We start from the raw sequence: 23,627 nt of genomic DNA, 5'->3' as shown, positions 1-23,627 counted from the left end.
AATTTATCTTCCAATCGACGCTCCTGTTGGAGTTCATACTGATGATAGCTCTGATGCATGAAATTTTGTACTAACTCAAGAAGAGCAGTCACTCCTTACGGAAGTACCGCCACATTTGTGGTCTTCAGGGCCAACTGATGTTGGACTAGTCAAGGGAGCACTACCTGTAGTCATCAGGCCAAAGACTGAATACAGACCTTGTATCAGACAATATCCATTAAAACCCGATGCATTGGAAGGCATCAAACCCGTCATAGCAGATCTTATTCAAGCAAAGGTCATTGTGGAGTGTCCTGATTCACCATGCAACACTCCAGTTTTTCCGGTGAAAAAGGCAGCTCCTTCCACTGGTTGGAGAATGGTCCAGGACTTACAGGCTGTTAATAATGCTGTAGTCCAGAGGGCACCTTGTGTACCTGACCCACATACATTGCTGAATTCTCTTCGACCTGATGCTACGTTCTTCACGGTTGTGGACATCAGCAATGCCTTTTTCTCCGTTCCTGTAGACAAGGATAGTCAGTTCTGGTTTGCTTTCACCTTTGCGGGAAAGCGATACACGTTTACTCGCCTACCGCAGGGCTATTGTGAAAGTCCCACAATTTATTCGCAAGTAATGTCTGCCAGCATGGCATCCTTTGTTCCACCAGGAAACAGTCAAATTCTCCTGTATGTTGATGATATTTTGCTGGTCTCACCCGATAAAACAACATGTGTAGGAGACACTCTTGCTCTATTATTCCACCTGGCGAAAGAAGGTCACAAAGTCAGTAAGAATAAATTGCAGTTGTGGAAAAATGAAGTAAAGTATTTGGGTCACAATTTGAGTTGTGAAGGACGAACAATCGTAGCAGACAGGAAAACAGCCATTCTACAGGCCCCCAAACCACTGACTAAACGACAAGTGATGTCCTTTTTGGGCCTGACAAACTATTGCAGAAGTTGGGTGCCTGACTATGCACAAATTGTGCACCCTTTAAACAGATTAATGTACACTGAAGACATTTCAATGAACACAACTGTTAAATGGACCTCTGAAGCAGAAGATGCATTTTCAAAAATAAAACAAGCATTAACCTCTGCAGCTGCTTTGGCACTTCCAAATTATAACAAAACTTTTGTACAAATGATTGACTGTAAGGGCCACTTTATGACTTCCGTACTCACACAGCAACATGGAACCAAACTCCGCCCAGTTGCGTACTACTCTGCCAAATTGGATAGTGTGGCTTGCGCCCTCCCCCATTGTGTACGTGCTGTTGTGGCAGCATCAATGGCTGTGGAATGCAGTGCTGGCGTAGTCCTCTTCCACCCACTAATCCTCAAAGTGCCACACGCAGTGTCGGCATTGCTGCTACAAACCAACATGACCTTTTTATCACCGGCACGCCATCTGTCTTGCATGGCCACGCTGCTGTCCCAACCGCATGTCACAATCGAACGATGCACCACACTGAATCCTGCAACTTTGATTCCACTTCCTGATGACGGGGAACCACATGACTGTCTAGATTCGACTCAGACTGTAGCAAAATCCAGACCGGACTTACAAGACACGCCCCTGACACTTGGCGATGTAGTTTTCGTGGATGGATCTTCTAGGAAGAATGATATGGGCATAACTTTAACAGGTTATGCTGTAGTCACAAATACTCGCGTTCTGCGAGCCGAGCGCCTGCCACCGCATTTCTCGTCTCAGGCTGCAGAGCTAATTGCTCTCTCACATGCCTGCACCTTATATAAAGACAAACCAGTCACTGTTTACACTGACAGTCAATATGCATTTGCGTCCGTTCATGTATTTGCTCAACATTGGAAAAACAGGGGGATGGTGACCTCCATTGGTAAACCTGTCACACATGGAGAACAACTAAACCGCCTCCTGGCTGCTGTTCAGTTACCCTCCAAAATTGCAGTATGCAAATGTGCAGCTCACACAGGGAAATCTGACTCTGTATCTCAAGGAAATCATTATGCAGATATTTCTGCAAAGGCTGCTGCAGCAGGAGAGCTTAGTGTACTCCATGTTGACCCAGTACAGGACGTCACACTTCCTGTTGACAAAAACAGTTTGTCTTCTCAAGTTCTCTCTGATATGCAACATCAGAGTTCAGATGTAGAAAAGGACTTATGGACTAAACGCGGAGCTACTATCCGTGATGGCATTTATTGCTGACCATTGGGGAAACCCATTTTACCTAAAAATTTGTATAGATGGGCTGCCATATTGAGCCATGGAATTTCTCATGTCTCCACAGGGGGGATGATGAGCCAGATTAATGCCATCTATACAACCTTTGGATTTAACACGTACTCTAAACATTTTTGCAGAGCATGTCTCACGTGTGCCAAACACAACTCCCAAGGCAATTTGAGACCTAAAAGAGGAAAATTTCCCACTCCACAATATCCTTTTCAGGTTATACATATGGACTACATTCAACTAAGTAAAAGTGAGGGCAAAGAATATTGTTTAGTAATTGTGGATGCCTTTTCCAAATGGGTAGAACTTTTTCCAACCAAACGACCTGATGCATTGACTGTAGCCAAATCGTTATGCAAAAACATCATACCCCGCTATGGCATACCTGAACGAATCTATAGTGATAATGGCGCTCATTTTGTAAATGAAGTCATTAAAAACATAGGAACTATGTTTTGCATTGAACTAAAAAACCACTGTGCGTACCACCCTCAGAGCGCAGGATTAGTAGAAAGAACAAATGGAACAGTAAAAAACCGACTCAAAAAGACAATGGAAGAAACAGGGAGACCATGGACTCAGTGTCTTGAACTAGTACAGCTGTACATGAACATCACTAGTACTATAGGATTGACACCATTTGAGACCCTTTTTGGAAGACCATTTAAATTGCCTCACTTTAAAAGTCCCTGGGACATAGAAGATGAACCTAACCTAGCAGATTATATGAGAAAAATGCTCGAGAAACAGAAAACACCCACTGACGAAGAAACCCCCATCTCTCCACAGGACGACCTGTTGGTGAAACCGGGTGACTGGGTTCTAATCAGGAGCATCAAGAGGAAATGTTGGCATTCACCTAAGTGGGAAGGACCATATCAGGTCCTGTTGACAACCCCAACAGCCCTTAAAATAGCAGAGAGAGGAACTTGGGTACACCTCACACATGTTAAAAGAGTCATCTGGGCAAACCCGGTAATCAAGTAAGGGAAGTGAAGCAAAGTCTGGTAATAGTGTGGGATTCTGGTGTTAAGATCCAGGGTTGACACGAAAGCCAGTGAAGTTTTTACTGCCACTGACCTGAACTTAGGCTGACACCGGCTTTGACAAGATGGCCTTACCTAAACTGATGTGTATCACAGGAAGTATACAGGTGGTACTCCTGTTACTTATCTATTGGGGATGGTACTCATGGATTTCACAACGGTACTCGTGTAAAAGAATACCCCTAAGGGGGAAATTGGCTGAAACTTGGACAATTGACACTGTAAATAGAACTGAACAGGTGATCCATGAGTATGATCCTACGGTTAACAATTATGATTATGACCCTGCAATTGATGATTATAATCGCAACAGAGTGAGACGCTCTTTTTGTAGGGGAGGATGTACTGGGACTGCTGGGGCCAGACAGTTCACTAATCCTTGCTCCCCGACTACAACTGATACAGTCATTACCAGAGACCTTTATGTCTGTTACAATGCCACTCAGTTTGTTTCAAAAATTGTTATACCTTTTTCAATCATACGGGTGGGAGGACAGGCCACTCCAGAAATGAGTTCCGGCACTCACTGGAAATGGCATGAATGGTATCTCTCCAGTGTTGATTGGGACCAAGATTGGGGAACAATTTTTACGTATACTGGTAGTGACTGGACACCATATCCTACCACCCAGCATGCCAAAGAGTGGAAGCGTAGACTAACTCTGACTCGACATGATAACCATCTCCTGCTGTCGTTTAATACTACCGATCAGCCGCTTCTAGAAAAACCTCCCAGAATACACTCATATACAGAGGCATCTTGTTATCATTTAACATTATTTGTGTACAGGCCCGGTGTTTACACTGACCCACATACCGACTTCTCAATTTGTACTAACATAACAAAACGAACTGACTCTTCTCCGACGACACCCACAGCGGTAGGACTGTCATTGGGTCCACAAACGTCTGTGACAAAAATTCAGATCATAAATGGGAAAATTGAAACCGATGATTGGTTTTTGGTGACCACAGGAATTAGTGGACAAAGAAACAATTGGTTGCTCATGGCAGAGCAGGCAGCAAAACCTGCCAAAAAAGACTGTGTAGTGTGCTTAGGGCCTCGTCCAATACTGCGTGTAGTACCAGCCCCTTTGACCTCCGATTGTTTGCTTGAAATTATGGTGAACACGTTCATTCCTTTGAATCACAGGTGCATAAGTTGGGATACCATCTATCCTGTGGCCAACATGGCCAAAAATAAACCCCTGTTCTCTGAAGATGTGGCAGAGGGAAATTTTACCTGTGTTAAGCTTCCAGGTACTGGTCAAAAGTTAGGGGAACTAAATGAGACCGTGTGGTGTAGCCACACTCTCACACCACCAAGCCCTTTTAAACCCATTGCTAGAAGCGATGTGTGGTGGTGGTGTGGAGATAATAGGATTTTTGATAGATTACCAAACGATGCCTCGGGTCACTGTACTCTAGTATCATTCCTTTTGCCTGTACAAGTGTTGCCCATGACTGGTGAAGAACTAACTTTAAATGCCAAAGCAGTCGTCCCTGAACATTGGACCCGCACTAAGCGAAACGCATGGAAGACTGCTGGAGATCCAACTTACATTGACGCCATAGGGGTCCCTAGAGGGGTTCCAGATGAGTATAAATTAGCTGATCAGATCGCAGCTGGTTTTGAATCCTCTATTTGTTGGTGGTGTACTGTTAACAAAAATGTAGATAGGATCAATTACATCCATTACAATGTTCAAAGATTAAGCAATTGGACTGAGGAAGGATTCCGAGCAGTGCGCTCCCAACTAGCCGCCACATCCTTGATGGCATTCCAGAACCGCATAGCCCTTGACATGCTGTTGGCTGAAAAGGGTGGGGTTTGCACCATGTTTGGAGAACAGTGTTGTACGTTCATTCCAAACAATACAGCGGCTAATGGCAGCCTGACCCTGGCTATCGAGGGTCTGCGCACCCTGAATCATAAAATGAAGGAGCACAGCGGAGTTAACACTGCGTTTTGGGACTCGTGGTTGGATATGTTTGGGAGATATCGCACGTTAGTCTCATCTGCACTCATTTCTATTGCTGTCTTTGCTGCTATTTTGACCTTGTGTGGATGTTGTTGTATACCCTGTCTACGATCTCTAATCACTAGAATGATCACCACTGCTATCTCACCAGCAGGAAAAGACAATGCTCAGATGTACCCCCTCTTAGGAGACAACCCTGACACAGATGATAAAGAAGGCTGCTGTCATGATGACTTTGATGACAGCGTGCACTTGCCCGACCTGTTCCCAGACCCAGGTGACTACGGTGAACCTGATGACGACAATGACCTCCAAGCCTCCCGAGTGTAAATGCACCCTTACCACTGTTGGATGATCCCACAACTGAAAATCTGAAAAGAAGTGGTTGTTGGAATAAATTTTGTTCATGGGTGAATGTTCTATACCGTAAGAATGCATGATAAACAGGGGGGAAATGTTGGATTTATGTATATATGGATATGTCAGTTATCACACATTCTTTTATTATACATTCTTCTAGTCTATATTCCTTATATTATACATTCTTTTATTAATACTTTAGTAATGGAAATAAACTCATTGTATCTGTTAGAAGTCTGTTGCTGACTTCTTGATGACCTCTTGATAAAGTATGTTACAAATGAATGATTACATGAGTTGTTTTTATCCTTGCAGTTAGAGAGAAAAAGGAACTTATGTGATGTCGCAAAGCGAGGTCAGAAGAGTTGATGTCCAAAACAACTTATCAAACCATTAAAAATATAATAAAATATAAAATAAATAATAAGGAATGAAAATGTTTGTATATGATCATATGAATTGCTTTTGTGCAAAAGAGTTGTAAAGATTGAATATGATTCCAAAAGAAAGTATGCTGTATTGCAAATTGTGTTACTAGCTGTGTTGCCAAATGATGTTTCTACTGCACGCATGTGGTTTCAACCACAGGAAAGAACAAAAGGTTAACCGACATGTGCTGACTGAAGATAACACCTGAAGAACGGAGCCCAGGAGAGAAGTCCTGACCGCACCTTCCCCAAACCAGTAGCCTGAGGTCGCAGAAACCAGAAGTCGCAAATCTTGCTCAACTGTAGTTGCAAGACCTGTTTATGATTGCTCAACTGCTTATGCCACGTATGCTGACAACCGCACCTGTATGACGTCCTAATAAAAAGAGCGAGAGTGCAGCCAGAGTTTAGTGCAGTTTGGAGATTGTTATGTTGTGAAAGTGTAGGTACACGGACCCACAACAGGGGGCGCAATGAACGGACAATAGAGAAAGGTGAATAACAAGTTTTACTGTTGTGAACAGGGCACAACCAATACAACAATTAATACTTTAGAGTTGTAAGTCGAAATCTGCTGGTGTTGTGTGGGCAGGCTCGAAAGTAGGAGACGTCCGTCCCAGTCGAACCGGAACCACCCAGATTTCCTCTGCCACCGAAAACCAGGAGTACTGGAACCGCCAAGTCCCGAATTCCCAGGTGGCCACTGCCTTCGCTCGTCGGATCCGGTACTGCTGGCGGGAAAGAGCACAAACACACAGGTATGGATGCGACAGCACCCAGTAGACGGAGAGGGGAGAAGCCGCCTCCACCTCTTGTAATAATGAAGCAGGAAGGTGAGTACTTATCCAAGCAAGGTGCTTTCTGTAATCAGCTGTCCTGAAATGGTTTAGCAAGGTTTATCAGAGTCCTCAATATATATACTAGCAAAGAAGGTTACCTTAATCTCAAGGCGATATCTCGGCACTGAGGTGGAGACGCTGTCCTGCTGATATACTCCGTCCTGAGTGCAGTCAGCTGTGTCTAGTAATGGGTGACAGCTGTCATCCTGACAGCCTTCGTCGGCGGCAGCGCCCTCTGGTGCCTGGAGCCCGCACTCCAGGCAGGGCGCCCTCTGGTGGTGGTGGGCCAGCAGTACCTCCTCTTCAGCGGCCCACACAACATGTTAGAATAGTTTGTCTCTGTGCTGCACTCCTCGCGAGCATTTACAATTGAATTCTACTCTCTGACTCTTATTTGACTGTTGTGTCTTTCTCTGTTACAGTTTTATGATGTTTAGGTGGTTTTAAACCTAACAGCCGCAACAAACCGAGTCTGTGAAAGAAGGAACCATTATGTGAGTCCACACTCTACACACAGAGAGACCACTCAAAGGTGTACATAAACAGCAAACACTTCCTGGCTTAATTACTAATCAGCTTCCCAACCTGCAGGCATGGAACATCCAGTTCACAAAACTCCACTGCACAGCCACTCAGTCCCAAATGCAAGCCACCTGGAAGGAAAACCAAAAGACAGAAACAAAAAGGCAGCCAGGCCCCCCCAGCCATACAACAGTACCCCACCCTCACGGGAAGCCTCCCGGCGACCACACAAACCTGGCCCAGGAGAAACACCCCCCTCCAGGGACCATGGCTGGAAACCGCATCTGCATTCGTCTTCCAACAGAATGGTTGATGTCCTCTCCTCTGGCTGCATCCTTGCCTTTGTTTCAGTCAGTCATTTAGCACAGATGTGGCCAGGAGTTCTTAAACCTGTGCAGTCAGCCTTTATCCAACCATGTTCGGTCTTTAGTCATAAAACAAAAAAGACAAACACAAACGACCAAAACACCCCCCCTCCCCAGGGGACCGTCCCATCAAACCCCGGGAAGAGGAGAAAAGAAAAACCCCAAACTTAAGCTTACAAATAAAAGTGCTAAAACACCCCCCCCCCCCCCCCCCCAAACGACATGTAGGGACCAACACCCCCCAGAGGACTTCCCGCCAGCTCCAGGAGTAATAACCACAGCCGAGGTCCCTCTGGGATCCAACGTCACCCACGGGGACTCCCAGCGCCTCCCAGAGGACCACTCGTCAACCCCAGGAGACGCCTCCCCTCATGACCAACGGACCCAGCCCCGGCCGTCTATGGCTAGATGGACCCACAGCCCTTTCCCCCCCAGAGGACACCACAGTCAAACCCTGAGGGCGGAAACTGGGGGGCAAAACAAGAAGAGAGAAAAAAAAAAAAACATACAAACAAAACAACCCCAACCCCACCCCCTTGGCGCAGTGGAAACTGGAAGCATGTCCAGTGTCACCAACCGTGACTATACCCCAGAAGCCAACCGGGAGGAGTGGAACAGCGGTTATGGCAAACGGCACAAAACGGCGCCACTCCTCCGACTTCTACACCAGCCACTAGCTGCGGGTATATCCCACTGCCCCAAACCTCAGCCACGCCGATGGCAGACGGCCAAAGGCGTGCTGAAGCCGGAGGTGGAACAGGGAATCAAACCCCCCCCCCCCCCCCCCCCAGGTGCAGAGGTTACCCGGGAAACGCCCAGTATAACCAAACTGCACCACTCCAGCAACGCCGACACTACGGCTCACCCGGCTGGAGCCAGAGGAGAAGAGAGGGAAGAAAAAGAAAATACCCCAAACCCCCCCCCCCCCCCCCTCCCGGGTGCAGAGGCTACCTGGGAAATGCCCAGCACAACCAAACTGCACCCCTCCAGCAACGCCGACACTACGGCTCACCCGGCTGGAGTCAGAGGAGAAGAGAGGGCATAACAAAAACAAACAAAAAAAAAAGAAAAAAAAAACCCAAGTACCACCCCATCACCCCCCAGGGGACCGTCCCATCAAACCCTGGGGAGGTGAAACAAAAAGAAATAAAAAGAAAGACTAACAGACCAACATACAGTTGTTTGGGTCCTTTTTTTTTTTTTTTTCTTCTTAGACAGGCTGCAGGGTCACAACCCCAGACACAAACAGTGGAAAAAAATAAATAAATCCCACACAAAAACCAACTCAAAAAACACCCACACGAAATGAACTAACACAAAACAAATCAGTGACGTATACCGTTAAGCTCAAACAAATCGAACACACCTGTTCTAACTTAAGAGCTTAACGGTAATGTGACTAAGTCACCAAAAGAGGGAGCCAAAGTGCAAAAAATGAAAAAAACCCCTTTGGTGACAGAAAACAAACGAGCTGCATCTCCGTGCGCAGCTGTGTGCAACACACAACCAAAATGTGCTCAACTAAATAACGCCGGAGCTGATACAACAGACGCAGTAGTTATCTTTATCCAGGGAAACGGGGCTACAACTGTAACACAGGAAGCTCAGCGACCCGTGCCACAGAGCTCCGCCGAGCGCGTGCACCCATTACAGACACACTCTTGCAGCTCCCGTTTAAACCTCTTATCCGGTCGGAGCGTGACGCGAAGCCGTCGCCAGTCACACTCCACCACGACCCACGGATAAGGCACAACACAGGAACACGGCTGCAAGAGAGCACAAATCAGTATTCAGCAATGGGTCTCAAACACGCACCATCCGAGCGGAAAGCACCCGCAACTGATCCGGATAACTACTGAACGTCTGCTGCCGCCTTCCCGGCGCGTTACCGTCTCTGCTACCGCTGGGTCCGTGATGTTTGGCCAGAGACTACTGTTATGTGTCGGACGCAGCTCGGAGAACCGACCAGCGTTTGAAGGACCCAGTATGAAATAAGCAGAGCACGGTACAAAGGCTAACTGAATTTAACACAGTTTAATACAGTGATGTGATACAAAACAACAAAAGAGTGTGCGGTCTGGCGTGGTGGTGATACGGTGCGCTCCCAGCAGCGCTAACGGTCCGGAGCCAGAAGCCGTTCGGACCCAAGGACCCCGCCGACACCCCCCAGGTGGCTGCAACAAACCGAGTCTGTGAAAGAAGGAACCATTATGTGAGTCCACACTCTACACACAGAGAGACCACTCAAAGGTGTACATAAACAGCAAACACTTCCTGGCTTAATTACTAATCAGCTTCCCAACCTGCAGGCATGGAACATCCAGTTCACAAAACTCCACTGCAGTGGAAGCCGATACATGACTAACGTACAGCTCAATATAATAAGGTGTGACGGACACCACATTTACTGACTGTATAAACGTTAGTCACAAAATCTAACGTACCTCAGGAAGTGTGCTGACGAGCGTGAGACCTCACCCCCTCCTCTTTCACAGACCGTGCATCAAACCCTGGACGTTCTCTGCATCCACCGATGATGAAATGGCTCCCGAGACGACGATCTCACCCGTCTGGTCACAAGGTCGAGTCTCTGGCAAATACACACTGTATACTCCAGTCTTAAATGCCACCATGTTCCAATCCATATAGATGCACCACAGCTGTGAGTCCTGACGAGCCGCAGGTGATCAGGGTGAGGTCCTGATAACCTCAGCTACACAGCCACTCAGTCCCAAATGCAAGCCACCTGGAAGGAAAACCAAAAGACAGAAACAAAAAGGCAGCCAGGCCCCCCCAGCCATACAACAGCAATTAAATGATTCATTTAGATCACAAACCGTGTAATCAATTACATTATTTTTTTTAATAATCTGACAGCACTACTTAAAATATGTATGCTGTGTGTGTTTCAGATGGTTTTCTCAGAGTCACGACTGCAAAAGTTCATGCCACGGAATGGGACACCTTTATCATCATCATGTTATACACCGGTTATGTTTCACTGTGAATTTTGAATGAATTTTTGTACTTTTTGCTAAAATCAAACTTTTGTGTAACTGATGTTACACAAAAGTGGAGACCACTTTTGTGTAACATCAGTTTGATTTGTAAAAGTTACCAAGGTTTACTGATTTAAAGGTTAACAGTTTGAAAAGCTGTTTAAGCATAATCCAGTAATAAAATAAGTTTTACATTTAATGGGGTCATAAATGTAAATTGAAGTAAACAGACAGTAAAACTGGTTGTTCAAAATTCCTTGATGAAATGGTACTATCACTGAAGTGACTAAACCTTTTTGTTCATGTTAAATACCATTTGGTAAAATCTCAGTTTAGACATGCTTATTCCAGCATCTGTGTAAAGATTCAGCCAGGTGTAGTGTGCAGTGTCTTCTGGAGCGGCAAAACCCAAATAAAAAATTCTTAGAAATGAACCTTCATTCCCCCAAAACATAAATGACAAAATGTTTTTTACTGTTGACTCAGCCTGAAATGACAAGTTATCATACAGTCATGAGTCAAATTGTTTACTGCAATAAAAAAGAGCAAATCCAAAAAAAAAAGCAACACAAACTGTACAAAAGTTTCATGCATCTGTAGTCTGGGGTGGGGGCGCAGGTCACATGCCCCGGTCATGCATCGCATGCACAAGGTCGCCCAGCACGCCAAGATATGCCTGATTAAACGCAGCTTCCACCACCGTTGCTTCCTCAAGGATCAGTCGGATGTGTCGATCACACTGGGCCCAGTTCAGCTTCAGCCTTAACATCACTAAAGATGGACAGATTCACTTGCTGGAACAGGCTCCTTTTTCTCTTACCTGGACAATCATGAAGGTAGAAATGGGAAAGCAAGTTTAAAAACAAACAAACAAAAAAAACAGAGTGACACCCCCCCCTGAAAAATAAACCCCCAGAAGAATTGTAATAAAATCCTACAAAAAAAACCTTCTCTCTCTCTATGATCATTCCCCAGAGTTTCAGTTATCTTGGTCACATAAAAATTGTTCTTTCAAAATTATCCTCCAACAAATCAGACCATTTGGAGCATAATTTTGAAAGAACATGACTTTTATGCAAAGCGACCAAGATAACCGAAACTTTGGGATTTATTACAATATTTATGGGTTCTGGGTTTTTTTTTTTTTTTTCTGGGGAGTTCACCCTGTATATATATCGTATTTGGGAAAGTTACGTGATGTGAGATACGTTATTCTTACCAGTGATGACATGTTGCTGTATGGTGCTGGATGTTGATACAGATGTTGAAGCTGGTGGTCGAACCCTCCTCGCTTATGGAACTGGATTCTTCAGCAAAAACACAAAATAGCAACAAGTAAAAAAACAACAACAACAAAAAAAAACACATCACAGTAATGGCACTAAATGAGTCAAATGTACACGTTTGTTGTCTTGCTGACTTGAGGTGTTTTTCTGTCAGAAGTTAATACTTTAAAGCGGAGCATGGAGTTAGCTAGCTCGCTAGTTAGCAGTCAGCTAGCTCACTGTGTCCGCATACATGAGACAACGATGTTACTTTAACACAAGTTTAGATTCACAATCTTCGTTTGCTAAAGTGCGCTTCCCACCAATGGGATAAGTAACATTAAACGGTGCTTTCAAGCAGACTACAGACAAAGTCACAACAACACTTACCATCCATCACTTCCAACAAAGCCGTGGCCGAGTCACGGTCATCCTGCCTCCCGCTCACCAGTCGGTGTCCGTAAACAGTGTTCCTGCGGTCGAACCGTTTCCAGCCCTTACGGTCCAACCTACTCTGGTCGTTGTGGTCCTGTAATCACTTTTAAGCTTTTTCAGCTGTTCTCTGCGTTGCTGTAATGTCCGGTACCCGTGAGCGGCCAAAGACTGGGAGATTTTCTCATTTTGGGTCGCTTCATCCACCTCTCTGTATTCTCTCCTCCGCCACCAAACACAGAAATGTCCGCAGCTCATCCACGGACCACGGTGTGGTTTTGTGTGAGTAAAAAAAAACTCGCCGTGAAACGAAAGAAAAGGACGGTCCCTGAGACTAATTAAAAATGGTGGGTTTTGATTTTCGTCTTGGACGGCGTGCTCATGACTCATCCAGTGACGACATTCTCTGACTAATGAGTGGCCGGCAGCCTGCTGACGTCACATTTTAGTATTGGCTCGGCTCGCTTGGAACCGCTCCTGAGCAGGTACTAAAAAAAGCACCCGGTACCAGGTACTAACCCTAGTGGAAAAGCAAAAAAAAACGAGTAGAGTAGTGCCGAGTAGTGCTACTTTTGTGAAGTAGAAAAGCGCCATTAGTGTCCTCAGTTCCAAAACACTTATTGAGTGTTGTTAGACGGAAAGGTGATGTAATACAGTGGTAAACATATCACTGTCCCAGCTTTTTTGAAACGTGTTTCAGGCATCCATTTCAAAATGAGCAAATATTTGCATACAAACAATAAAGTTTATCAGTTTGACATTAAATATCTTGTCTTTGTGGTGTATTCAACTGAATACAGGTTGAAGAGGATTTGCAAATCATTGTATTCTGTTTTTATTTACATTTTACACAACGTCCCAACTTCATTGGAATTGGGGTTGTAGTAACGGGTAATTTGCAAAACATATCCCTCTATGCTCTTTATGGACATATCTGTGGAAACAGGCCCCAGTCTCAACCTGACCAATTTTCCTCCCTTCCACATAAACTGCACTGTCACCAAAGTGGATTTTCTGTGCTAATTTCCCCACTAAGCTAATGGATTCCATGGCCACATTAGTTGTAAGCCCTGCAGGTTCTCTAATCACCTGCTGTAAAGTCCTAATGTAGCTCTCCCTGTAGAGCTCCATCTATGTTCGCAAACAAGATGGTTGTGCCATCCCCGGTAGGGTAAAGGTCATCCAGCATCAGCAAGCCACCGTGACCCCAACAAGAAGGCCAGTTATCAATGAAACTAAAGCCTTGCTGTATACAAAATTGTGCCAGCTACCTATTCAATGACATCAACCTGCTAAATGCCTCATCATTACCCCCAGGAAGAGAGAGGATCAGAGACTATTAATCGATACAGACACATTTTTTCTGCTGAGGTCACAAGTCCTCTCTATGTCCATTTTTGTGACATCCAAGTGTCTCATCCTAATATCATTGGTGCCGACGTGAATTATTATGTGGCTATACTTGTGTCATGTTCCTTTGGCTACCTGCCCTTGTGCAACGTCAGCACCCTAAGGTGAGAGGCAATGTCGGGTGCTCTGGCCCCAGGAATACATTTAATGTCAGCTAACTTTGTGTATCATAGAATCCCCTATCACTAACACACAGCGTTTCAGAATCAGAATCGCCTTTATTGTCATTGTAATTTGCAATGCAATGAGATTTGAGTGCAACTCCAAAAATGTGCTTCCCGTGGTGCGAGTAATTTTTAGCCAAATGAAAGATAGTGAAATTTAACGGTGAATTATTCAGAGTATATGTACAACTAATATAAACGTAAGGTAAAATAAAATAAAATGTGGACCAAGTAAAATGTAAAACAAGAATTATATACAACTGTGGAATCATATTGCACGGGAATATTGCACATGGTTTACAGATATTGCACAAGAGACTTGAAAGGTGCGGATTAGAGTGATTTGTTATTGTTCAGTGCAGTGATCGCTCTGGGGAGAAAGCTGTCCCTGAGTCTGTTTGTCCCAGTTTTGACTGACCTTTACCGTCGGCCGGAGGGTAGTAGGTCAAACAGGTGGTTGATGGGGTGTGATGTGTCTTTGCTGATGCTGGCAGCTCTGCTGAGGTAGCGAGAGCTGGCAATGTCCTCCAGGCTGGGCAGAGAGCAACCAGTGATCCCCTGGGCCGTTTTGAACACCCTCTGCAGCGATCTCCTGTCTACTGCTGAGCACCCCCAGTACCACGCTGTGATGCAGTACGTCAGGATGCTCTCAATGGTGGCTCTGTAGAACAACACCAGCAGCTTCTCCGCCAGATTGTTTCTCCTGACCACCCTCAGGCAGTGGAGTCACTGCTGGGCTTTCTTCAAAACTGGCAGTCCAGGAATGAGCTGCACTCAACTTTCGGCCACAGTTTACAGTGACAACTGTTATCCGGGTACCACAAGAGGGCACCAAGCCCTATGTGACTTCTTCCACCTAACAAAAGTGTGAAAGCCATCATCTTTAGGCAGCATTGCTAAGCTAGTGCTAACGGATGTGGTAGCTGCCCCGACACTAAGCTTATCTGGAGTGCCTGTAATATCTAACTCCACTGAACTAAGAAGCTACTCTAGCTTATGGACACAGCTCTCTAAAAGGGCTACCCTATCTGTCAGTATCATGCAAGATTAGTGTAGAAAGTAATGTAATATAATTTGCACCAGAAAAAAATTGGAGTATTCAGATATTGAAAATGGATGGATGGATCCCAACTGGTCATGTTCAATCGTACACCCATAGCAGGTGACTTGCTGTTAGATGCCGTTTTATGGCCTTTTTTTTCCCACAGTGTCACTGTGCACCTGACTACAGGTGGACTCAGACCTGGTTGACACACCCATTTCAGGGATTCCTGGTTGCAACATAATAACAAGGTGATTGCACATAGTTGCATTAATTTGGGTCACTGTTTATCTTGGTGTGACTGAGCCCTTAGATGGTGGCTGATCACCTTTAGATAGAAACTAAGGGATGTGTGTTTTGGAAGTGCATGTGGACACAGTTTCTGTGCAAATACAGTGTGTGCTGAGGTGGTGTCGAAATGTGCTCATGAACACCATCACCTCTCAACTTGCTGGCTAAGACAATATATTCTAGCCCATCTTGTCTAGCAGGGAATACATCTGTATCCTTAGGAAATTTAAATATTTCATATAAAAAGTAAATAGGCCTGCAGCCTAAAGGAGCTTTATTGACTGCCCTATGGAAGAAACTGCAGCAGAGAGCACAACATCAAATGGCCACAATGAACTTAAAATTCTGTCTCCATGTTCTCTGGAAATCAGCTACATACTACAGCAGCATTTACACCTTAATGTAAAAAAACATGATTTACAGTTGAGGACAAAATTATTAACCTCTCTATGCAATTGGACATTTTCTTCAAACTTTTCCCAAGTGCTTTTTTAACAAAGCAAGGGATTTGCAACATATCATTTTGAAACATTCATTCATTCATTCATCTTCTACCGCTTAGTCCAATTAAGGGTCGCGGGGGGCTGGAGCCTATCCCAGCAGTCATAGGGTGCGAGGCGGGGTACACCCAGGACAGGACGCCAGTCTGTCGCAGGGCCACAAATAGACAAACAAACACAGACACACCCACACACACACCTATGGACAATTTTAAAGATGCCAATCCGCCTAACCCGCATGTCTTTGGATGTGGGAGGAAACCGGAGCACCCGGAGGAAATCCACACAAACATGGGGAGAACATGCGAACTCCACACAGAAAGGCCACAGGAATTGAACCCATAACCTTCTCGCTGTGAGGCAACAGTGCTAACCACTAAGCCACCGTGCTGCCCTCATTTTGAAACATTCTAGTTTTATTTTGCATTGCAAACAGAAACAAAATTATTTCACAAAAACTAAAAACCACAAGTGTCGAAATTATTAGCCTTCTTAAGAACTGACCTCTTTGTTGACCCGTAGTAGAAACTACTATTGTGCAGTGATGTATTTAACTTTGTAATGCTCGAAGCTTGAAAAATCAAGTTAAAACTGAGGGTTATCTTCCGATGTACACACAGTATAAAAACTTAAGGAAGAGTTTGAGCTGTCACTTGAGAAAGCATAAAAAAAAGACTTTGATGCTCACAAAGTAGGAGGCGACTATACAAGGTTATCACAATGTTTCCAAGTTCCAGGAACTGGAGTGAGAAGTAGTTTATATTGTTTACCAAGAAATTCAAAGAGAACCACACAGTAGAGAATAAGCCCGGCAGAGGGAGGAAGTGAAAGATTTCAAAGACTCTGGAGAGAATACTAGTGAGAGATGTGTCTAAAGACTCCAGAACAACTGCCAAGACACTAGTGAATGAATCACTAGAGCCTTGGACAGGAATGGACTGCAACATTGCAGACAAAGAAAAACTCCACTTCTGCAGAAGACACACCTTCAAGCCAGACTGAATTATGCTAAGGACAATCTGGAGAAATATTACACATACATCAGATAAGATGAAACTGTGGCCATAGTGATGCTGCTTATGTTTGGAGAAAAACACGAGAGGCGTATAACCCAAAGAGCTCAGTTCCCACAGTGAAACATGGCAGCGGGAGTTTTATTTTGTGGGGATGCTTCATTGTGCCTGGAACTGGGAATGAGAAATCAGGAAGAAGGATATGTGAAGATAATGAAAGAAAACCTCAAGCAGCCAGCAGCAAAACTGGGTCTCAGTCATTGCATTGTCTTCCAACATGACAACGACCAAAAACATTTGTCACTCCTGGTGAAGAACTACCTCCAGAAGACCAAAGTGAATGCTATTGACTGGTCTCACAAAGCTCTGACATGAATCCCACTGAAAATCTGTGGGGTGAACTGAAGACGATGGTCCATGCCAGAAGACCATCAAATCTGGAGGAGCTTGAGAGATTCGCCAAAGAAGAATGGGTTGGGATTCCTCAAGGGGACTTGTCTGAGACTTATTGAAAACTTCAACAAATGACTACAGGCTGGTTTCCAGCAAATAAGACACACAACTGACTATTAGCATTGGGGAGAGCTAATAATTTTGACCCTGGTAGTTTTTGTTAAATATTTTGTTTCTGTGTGCAAAGTAAAATAATCGCTCTACCTCTATAGCCCCTCACTCCAAATGGATCATAGGCCATTGACAGCAGCTCACCAGTAGACTTGAGTTTGGGCTGTTTGCCTCTGTGTCGCGTCGCCAGCTGTTTCTGGGTCATTCTCTTCTTCTCTCCCCTTGGGGATTCCATGTCATGGACTGGGGAATGATGTTGCTTGGCGCTTTCCGCAAGGTATGACCAATCCAGCTCCATTTTCTCTTTAGAATCTGCCTGTCAACTGGTAGTTGATTTCCTTGCTGCCACAGCTCCTCATTGTGAAATTTCTCAGTTCGCAAAGTAAAATATTATAAGTATCCAAAATAAACAAGGACATTTAGAAATGCTGTATTGAAAATTCCTTGCTCTGTTCAAAAAGCACTTGTGAAAATTTCAAAGGAAATGTCAATTTTCATACAGGGGCTAATAATGCTGTGCTCTATGTACCTGTGGCGCGGCGCGCCCGCCACAGGAGAAACACCTCCGTTGGAAGCCTTAAGGACAAGTTGGAACATGCCCTGCTGTTAAACAATTTCTCAGATACTCACTCCACAGCTGAAAGCCACCAAAAGCCGCCTGGATTTTACAAATGGTTATCAACACGGAGGTGTTTTTCCTGTGACGGGCGCCAATCCGTCTGCACGTCTTTCATTAAAAAAATCTCCTTTAACAGTGGAATGTCCGGATAAACTGCTGATTCCGACCTCTTCTGAAAGTTCTCTGTTCTCTCACGACGTCCTGGGTCTACAGAGGCTTAAATTTGGAGGTTTTCAGCTTGAAACAGGATGACGACGTCGCCTCGGAGTGCTGTGTGACGTCCCGCTCTGTGGGAAGTCCTTACAGCGATAGAAACAATCCAAAATCTCTCATCAGCTGTTAAAATTTTCACAGAAAACCAGCTGAATTTCTCGAATGGTGTCCACTCGGATGTGCCTCACAGGTTTTGAAAAAATTTTGATCAAGCACAGCGCCAGTCTCTCAGCAACTTCTCAGACAATGAAAATCCGACGAAGGGGCTGGACCACTCCTTCCACAAGGCGTGCTCACAGGCGAATGACGTCACCGACAGGCGTGAAAAAACTCACGCATGCACACGAGGGTTCAAGCTTGGCTGATGTAATCACACGTGATTCAAATCCATATAGTTTTTAAAAAAAATAAAACTGTCGGTTTCTTTTCTAATAGACCTCGTATGTCAAACCCTTACTGAAAACCTATTTTCATCACTCATTGTCTTTTACAACAGAATGTTTTATCTGTGGCAGATATGAGTACAAACATTTAATAAAATATTTGACCATATGTTTTGTGAGATGTGTATAAATATGAACAGCAGAATGAGGTCTCCCAAACTATTAAGAATAATTCTAAAAATCCAACAATAACACCTGCAAAATATTAATGGTGTAATCTGTGTGTGTGTGTTACATTGATGTTGAAGGTGATGGCTTTTTGATCTCGAAGAGCTGATCCTCCAAAAGGCCTCCCATCTTCCTCTTCATCTGAAATGTGAGGCATTGCCACTGGCAGCTCCCCTTTACTGTCCACAATCATCTTACATTTCTACAATCACAGACAATCAACAATCAAACAGAAAGTCCAGTACTGTTTCTAGTCAACACACTGTTAATGGACAAGACAGATTTTTTTTTTTTTTTTTTTTATGTTTTGAGTCTCATTCAAAATAACGGCTGCAGTTTACTAAACCATAAACCTGGAACAGAAATGACCTCGTTCTCCCATCAGAGGGCACATGGGCCCTCCCATCAGAGGGCCCATGTATATTGGAATGTCAATTACAATAAAATGTTTAATGTCATCACAAAAAAATATATCACCAATAACTCACCTGATTGTGTCCATTTTTGTCCTTTTTTCATTTATTAAATGTATTCCATGTAATTTAATTTAATTTCAGGTGGGTGTTTAACCAACTTTCTTCAAAAAAAGGAGGGGGCTGATGTTTGGCCCTGGGCCCTTAGACAGGAAAATATGGGAAAACATTTCCTTACCTTTCTTAAACACCAGTACTTTCAGTTCATTTTGATATACCATTAACATCAAGCAGGCAATACTTGAAATGACTGAAGCAAAAAACAAAAAACAAAAACAAACAAAAAAAACAAACAAACAAACAAACAAAAAAAAAAATCCTAAATCAGTTTTAATAATGCACTTTCTCAGTTATGCAACAGTATTGCATTCAGTGTTGTCAAAGAGGGAGGGCCAATTTGTAGTTATTGATAAGATATTTTCCCTACGGTAGGAGTCTGTCATCCAGTGAAATAAATCATTCAGTTAATGCAGTTTTCCATATGCGATGTGTATGACCACTTCATGTAAAACAATGACAGAAACGGAGATCAAGGTGTGCGAGAAAGACAAATTCATCCACTAGGGGGCACTCAGTGTACAAACAGAGGGGCTGGGTGTGTTCAGGACCCAACCGTCATCATACATGTGAAGTTTCAAGTCAATCAGGCAAAGCATGAAGGAGTTATCATGACTTGATGTTCCATGGCGAAGGGTCAAAATGGCGGCGCCATAGTGGCCACACCCTTTGACATACAGAAAAGCTTTGGATAAATTTTGCTCAGTATCGTCTCTGGGTGATCTGGAAGAAATTTGAAGTGCATTGGACAAAATCCCTAGGAGGAGTTCGTTCAAATACAACATGTGGAAATCACGCCAAAATGACCAGAAAATTCAAAATGGCCGACTTCCTGTTTGGAGTAGACCCATGGTGCAAGAGACTTTTTTGTACGTCTATGCAAGTCACACATGTGTACCAATTTTCATCTCCCTACTCCAAAAAAACCTGGGGAGGGGTTTTTGAAAGTTTCAAGGGGGCGCTATTGAGGCATTTTGCCCCGCCCATGGGCTAAGCCCCTATGAATTGTAAGAGGTTGTCGTGCTCGACCTGTGTATCAATTTTCATGATGATGTGACAAAATGAAAGCCGCCAAAAGCAAGAACGTAATTTCATGGCGAATGGGCAATATTCGGCACGCCGCCACACGGACGCCGTTACTCGTAACTTCATGGTGTTTATCGCCTATGTTCACCAATTTGTTCTGCAAGTTTTAAAAGTGGAATGAAGTTGATTGGGTTAAGTATGTGGCATCAGGACCTCTTAAAGTAAAAATAGGACATTTCCCACCACCACCGGAGGGCGCTATGGCGCAGGTGGGAACTTAAGATATGTAGACATTCAGGGCGGAGCCCTCATCATGTCCAGAAAGTTTGAAGGATCTACGATGAAGTATGTGGGCGTGACAGCCGTTCGAAGTGAAATGGCATGCTCCCAAAAGCTCGGCAAAGTTTGACGACCCCTAGCAGCCACGTCTTTTGACTTAATTAGAATCTTTTGATAACTTTTGATCACCATTGTGTTGTGATGATGTTGACCAAATTTGAAGTCGATCGGATGAAATCCCTAGGACGAGTTCGTTCAAATGTAAGTAGTGGAAATGGCCAAAAATGGCAAAAATTTGCTCAAAATCGAAGCTTAAAATCAAAATGGCCGACATCCTGTCGATATTTCACCATGACAGTAAGAGACTTTTTCATGCGTGCTGGCATGGTAAATATGTGTACCGAATTTCGTGAGGCTACGACGAAAAAAGCCCAAAGCGGAGGGGTTTTTGAAAATTTCTAGGGGGCGCTATTTTGCGATTTCGCTGCGACCATGTGCGATGCCCCCAAAATATTGAATTTCGGATCCGGCCGGACGACTTTGGAAAGTTTGGTGAGTTTTTGAGCATGGAAAGAGGCCGAAATTTCGATTTCAAAAGTGGGAATAATAATAATAATAATAATAATAATAACTAGGACTGCAAGCAGTCATATACGGGCCCTCGTTCCGCGCGACCGCCTACCCAGGGCAGTGTGTTCTCTTGTGACCAGATGTGGGCATGTGCGTACAGGGGCAACCACTCATCACACAGTTAAAACTTGAAACAAATCACACAATGCAAGAAGGAGTTATGACATGTTGAATGTTCATCCACTAGGGGGCGCTCAGTGTACAAACAGAGGGGCTAGGTGTGTTCTGGGGCCAACCATCATCATACATGTGAAGTTTCAAGTCAATCAGGCAAAGCATGAAGGAGTTATCATGACTTGATGTTCTATGGCAAAGGGTCAAAATGGCGGCACCATAGCGGCCACACCCTTCAACATAGAGAAAAGCTTTCGATAACTTTTGGTCAGTATCATCTTTGGATGCTGTCAAAGAAATTTGAAGTGCATTGGACAACATCCCTAGGAGGAGTTCGTTCAAATACAACATGTGGAAATCACGCCAAAATGAGAAGAAAACTCAAAATGGCTGACTTCCTGTTTGGAGTAGACTCATGGTGCAAGACACTTTTTTGTACGTCTATGAAAGACACAAGTGGACCAATTTTCATCTCCCTACACCAAAAAAGCCCAATGCGGAGGGGTTTTTGAAAATCTCTAGGGGGCGCTATTTCGCAATTTTTCTGCGAACATGTGCGTTGCCCCCAAAATATCGAATTTTGGATCCGGCCGGACGATTTTGGAAAGTTTGGTGAGTTTTTGAGCATGGGAAGAGGCCGAAATTTCGATTTCAAGAGTGAGAATAATAATAATAATAAATAATAATAATAATAATAATAAACAGCGCAATTACAATAGGGTCCTCGTAGGACGTTGCCTACTCTGGCCCTAATAATAATAATAAATAATAACAATAATAATAAACAGCGCAATTACAATAGGGTCCTCGTCGGACGTTGCCTACTCAGGCCCTAATAATAATAATAAACAGCGCAATTACAATAGGGTCCTCATGGGACTTTTTCCTACTCGGGCCCTAATAATAATAATAAATAATAATAATAATAACAAAAAACATCGCAATTACAATAGCGTACTCGTAGGACTTTTTCCTACTCGGGCCCTAATAATAATAAATAATAATAATAATAATAATAATAATAATAATAAACAGCGCAATTACAAAAGGGTCCTCGTAGGACTTTTCCTACTCGGGCCCTAATAACTAGGACAGGGCAGCAAGGTCCCCCTGCTCAAGCCAGCACATGTCCAGACCCGTTTGAAGTTCACCAGTGACCATCTGGATGATCCAGAGGAGGCATGGGAGAAGGTCATGTGGTCAGATGAGACCAGAATAGAGCTTTTTGAAATCAACTCCACTTACCATGTTTAGAGGATGAGAACAACCCCAAGAAAACCATCCAAACTGTGAAGCATGGGGGTGGAAACGTCATACTCTGGGGATGCTCTGCAAAGGGGACAGGACAACTGCACTGTATTGAAGGGAGGATGGATGGGGTCATGTATTGCGAGATTTTGGCAAACAACCTCAGTAAGAGCATTGAAGATGGGTCATGGCTGGGTCTTCCAGCATGACAATGACCCCAAACACACAGCCAGGCCAACTAAGGAGGGGCTCTGCAAGAAGCATTTCAAGGTCCTGGAGTGGCCTAGCCAGTCTCCAGACCTGAACTCAATAGAAAATCTTTGGAGGGAGCTGAAACTCCAAAACTGAAAGATTTGGAGAAGATCTGTATGGCGGAGTGGACCAAAATCCCTGCTGCAGTGTGTGCAAACCTGTTCAAAAACTACAGGAAATGTTTGACCTCTGTAATTGCAAACAAAGGCTAATGTACCAAATATTAACATTGATTTTCACAGGTGTTCAAATACCTGTTTATTAAGAAGGTATCTCCGGTCCCTCTGTTTAAGAAGGGGGACCGGAGGGTGTGTTCCAACACTCCTCAGCCTCCCCGGTCAGGTCTATTCCAGAGTACTGGAGAGGAGAATTCGACCGATGGTTGAACCTCGGATTCAGGAGGAGCAGTGTGGTTTTTGTCCTGGTCGCGGCACACTGGACCAGCTCTACACACTCCACCGGGTGCTCGAGGGTTCATGGGAGTTCGCCCAACCAGTCCACATGTGTTTTGTGGATCTGGAGAAGGCGTTCGACCGTGTCCCTCGGGGCACCCTGTGGGGAGTGTTCCGGGAGTACGGGGTCCGAGGTACTTTGCTACGGGCTATCCGGTCCCTGTACGACCGCAGCAGGAGCTTGGTTCGCATTGCCGGTAGTAAGTCAAACCTGTTTCCAGTGCACGT

General features: G+C 44.3%; 1 protein-coding gene across 5 annotated transcripts in view; it reads right to left on the bottom strand.

Moving 5' to 3' along the window:
- The window catches only part of LOC117512923 (protein SON), a 451,527-nt gene that overhangs the window by 230,616 nt on the left and 197,284 nt on the right, over nucleotides 1–23,627 (bottom strand). For 4 of the 5 annotated variants that reach the window (XM_034173153.1, XM_034173176.1, XM_034173162.1 and 1 more), the window contains one exon: nucleotides 18,936–19,070. The exons of the other annotated variant lie outside the window; for it this stretch is intronic. In XM_034173153.1, the coding sequence (XP_034029044.1) occupies nucleotides 18,936–19,070 (135 nt within the window). The remainder of the gene's footprint in view (nucleotides 1–18,935; nucleotides 19,071–23,627) is intronic. 5 annotated transcript variants of the gene reach the window in all.

The sequence above is a fragment of the Thalassophryne amazonica genome, chromosome 1 (genome assembly GCF_902500255.1).
Source record: "Thalassophryne amazonica chromosome 1, fThaAma1.1, whole genome shotgun sequence".
Classification (NCBI taxonomy): Eukaryota; Metazoa; Chordata; class Actinopteri; order Batrachoidiformes; family Batrachoididae; genus Thalassophryne; species Thalassophryne amazonica.
Note: the sequence above shows the minus strand (reverse complement) of the source record. Positions and strands in the feature narration are given on the sequence as shown.